This window comes from Aplysia californica, unplaced genomic scaffold, assembly GCF_000002075.1.
Source record: "Aplysia californica isolate F4 #8 unplaced genomic scaffold, AplCal3.0 scaffold00269, whole genome shotgun sequence".
Lineage (NCBI taxonomy): Eukaryota > Metazoa > Mollusca > Gastropoda > Aplysiida > Aplysiidae > Aplysia > Aplysia californica.
The window spans coordinates 213,710-216,719 of record NW_004797539.1 but is presented as its reverse complement, the minus strand read 5'-3'; the positions used below and the strand labels follow the sequence as shown (position 1 = coordinate 216,719).

The following is a 3,010-nucleotide window of genomic DNA, read 5'->3' as shown; positions in this document are numbered from 1 at the left end:
AATCTTAGGACCACCAAGGGATCTTTGATGTGTGCAACTTGCACACGAGACCTCTGAGGTTTTTAATCCTTATCCGAGAAGGCTAGATGTTAGATATTACCTACCATAAGATCAGGGGTGTAACTGAAAGACAGCAGTTAAGAAGGAGCCAAGGACTAGCAGTAGAAAGGCTGCAGAAAGAGTCAGGAGCCCTGAGGAAGGGGCAAAAGGAAATTGGGTGGGGGGTGGGGGTGGGCGGGAAGAAAATAGAGAGGAAAGCAAACGACAGAACATGGTTAGAGAGCAGGAAAGGAGGCAAAAGGAGAACCTTTTAGGGAAGAACATTTTCTGTCACTGTCAGGTTTCGAACGCTGGACTTATTGAATAAGAGGCGAACATCGTAACCTCCAGACCACGAAAGCTCCCCAACCCCTTTCCCATTATCTCTGATACGTTAAAATGTTACAGAACTTCCAGAGCAACAAATAGACAGTTGTCAAGATCTGAACACATCAATCCATACAACACGTTTATTTACCCGTGTCTATTGAGAGCATCGGTGGCTGCTACAGCTACGTCGTAATTTGGGTTAGTCTGAAATAAAAAAGAATAAAAAGCAAGGGAAAATGAGAAAAAATAATACACATCCCCTCAACACCCCCTAGGTGTCATGGGAAAATATGTATCTTTCTCAACAGTTTAGTCCAACTGAGACTGTTAGGTTCGCCTTCACATTTGAAATAATCGAATATGGCTACTGAGATGTATGTCTATGAATGGAGAAAAGAAAAAAATGTACATCGACATAAGATCCAAGGGTTACTTTACCATGATCAGAACTTAACTTTTAAGAAACAACATACGATTAGAACAGGAACTGACAACCCGGATTTTATGATTTACTTACAAAGTTTGGTTAGAATTCAAAATTTGCTGATAAGTTGAGTCCTCCAGAAGTATCCCCTACGAAAGTTGGACAGTTTCAAAAGTAGAACATTTACCTGTGTCATGTCACCATGAGACACCACGCTGTAATCATTGAGGAAGAGTTTGGGGTATGGGTCAGCCGCGTGGACTGCCTGGAACATGTGCTCTGTGTAGCGAGGGTTTCCTGTGTGCTCTTCGAAGAAGTGACCGTGTAACAACTCGTTGTTCACATCCCATTGTTTCAGCCTGGTGATGTTTTGGTGGGGTAGAGATAGGCACATGGACATAATAACGGTCTTTTGGAGCAGGGGAAAAAGCAAGACCAGTTTGAAGAAACAAACGGAGGAAAGTTAAGAAATAGGAGCTACCTGTTGGCCACTCTCAGCAATTACACTCGCCCCGGGGTGAGTGACCGTTGTCAGCAGTGTGATAAAATCTAGTTTGACTGGAGCTCAATTTTGAAAACACTTCCCGATTCTTTCAAAGGTGGGGGATATTTAGGTAATGCTTTGCTTAAATATGGAAGAGCAGAGCTAAAAATGATAAAGGTTCAGAAAGGAGTTCAAAACCAGGACGTCAGCATTTCACTTTTATAAATCACGATACGAGTAATATTTAAATGTTGCCATTTTATTTTCAGTTTCAAAGCATTCGCTGCTTTAATGAGTCCGGACAGAAAACTTAAATATCAAATAATTTTTATATTAGTTTGCATTAAGTGGGAAGCTAAAAAGATACTTAAAGATGATCTAAAGATTACTGCGTTTAGGAACATGTCTTCATAATATCCTCTTAAAAAACAAGAAGCATATTCAGTAACGAAACAGCCAGAAATTTAATGATTTCAAAACAAAAGTGTAGAGAAAATCCTCACTTGTGTTTTGTAAGTGAAGTTATGAAAGCGATACGGTCATCCACAGCATTCTTTAGAGCAGAGCTAGACAGTGTTTCCGTCCAGTCAGGGTTGTTCCCATCGACAGCCCAGAACATGCAGTGACCTCGGACTTTCAATCTGATTTGGAGAAATATTATCATAAGATTAGCGTACATAGAAGGTAACAGACGTCTCAAGTTTAAAAAGCTTAAAATTTTAAATAAATTGGCACCTTTGTAAAATCAGAACATGGGACACTAAAGAAGGGTCACAGCAGTTTGGAAATGTTTTCGAAAAACGAGGGAGAGGACGTCTCAAAAGAGGATGTGAGCAGCTGGAGACAAGTGTCACCAAAGCTGGACGCATAGCACTGTATACTAAGAATTAATATAAGAGAGTCTCTAAAAGGACATGCTGCACAGAAATTTAAAAAAGAAAGGAACAAGAAGAAAATAAAAGTTGACACCATGGCCTGATACGGTCAAAGATATCTTTTATCCGGAAAAAGTCTTCCCCTTGTCAATATTTTGAAAGCAATTTCCTGCATAATATTAAATCTGTTTTCCGCTCATGTTTATACGAATGCAAGTCAAGTCGCCAACTGATGCTGCTTAGTTGGGCGAGGATAAAAGCCGCGAGAAACTTCGAAACTCGAATCCTCGAGGGGGTCCAAATTATGCTTTTCTCTCCTACAGGAATATCATTATTTCCGAACGGGGTTCAGAAACATCCTGACTGAGTAAAAGACGTCCTAGAATCTAATGCTTCAAGGCCAAGTTTTTCTTTTGCAATACTTGTACCGAGAGTTTTGTAGAGCATATAACAGCCCCCCCCCCTAAAAATACGATTTTGAAGGGTATGGATCGACGTTGAAGAATAAGTGAGACCTCAATGAATCACGTTGAGAAAAATGCAAGGGTTTGAGTTTAAACAGCAGATCGCTCGGAAGGCAAAGGTTCAAGCACGTGTTTTCCCCCTATCTTTTGTTTTGGTAATTTTTTACGGCGCTCGCAATTGCATAAGGTCAGATGGGTGCGCTGAACACACTAATTGGGTGCGCCGAACACACTAATCATTTTCAGTTTAGTAAGAATTTTGAAATTCGTCCGGGTGACGGTCAAAGCCTACTCTTATCAATCTTAGGACCACCAAGGGATCTTTGATGTGTGCAACTTGCACACGAGACCTCTGAGGTTTTTAATCCTTATCCGAGAAGGCTAGATGTTAGAT

The 3,010-nt window shown here is 40.7% G+C and overlaps 1 protein-coding gene across 1 annotated transcript in view; it reads right to left on the bottom strand.

The window, feature by feature from the left end:
- Positions 1-3,010, bottom strand: part of LOC101861214 (endo-1,4-beta-xylanase 3) — a gene marked incomplete in the record, with an annotated part of 22,387 nt that overhangs the window by 12,693 nt on the left and 6,684 nt on the right. Inside the window, 2 exon segments of the mRNA XM_013084031.1 lie at positions 981-1,152; positions 1,781-1,918. Of these exon segments, the coding sequence (XP_012939485.1) occupies positions 981-1,152; positions 1,781-1,918 (310 nt within the window).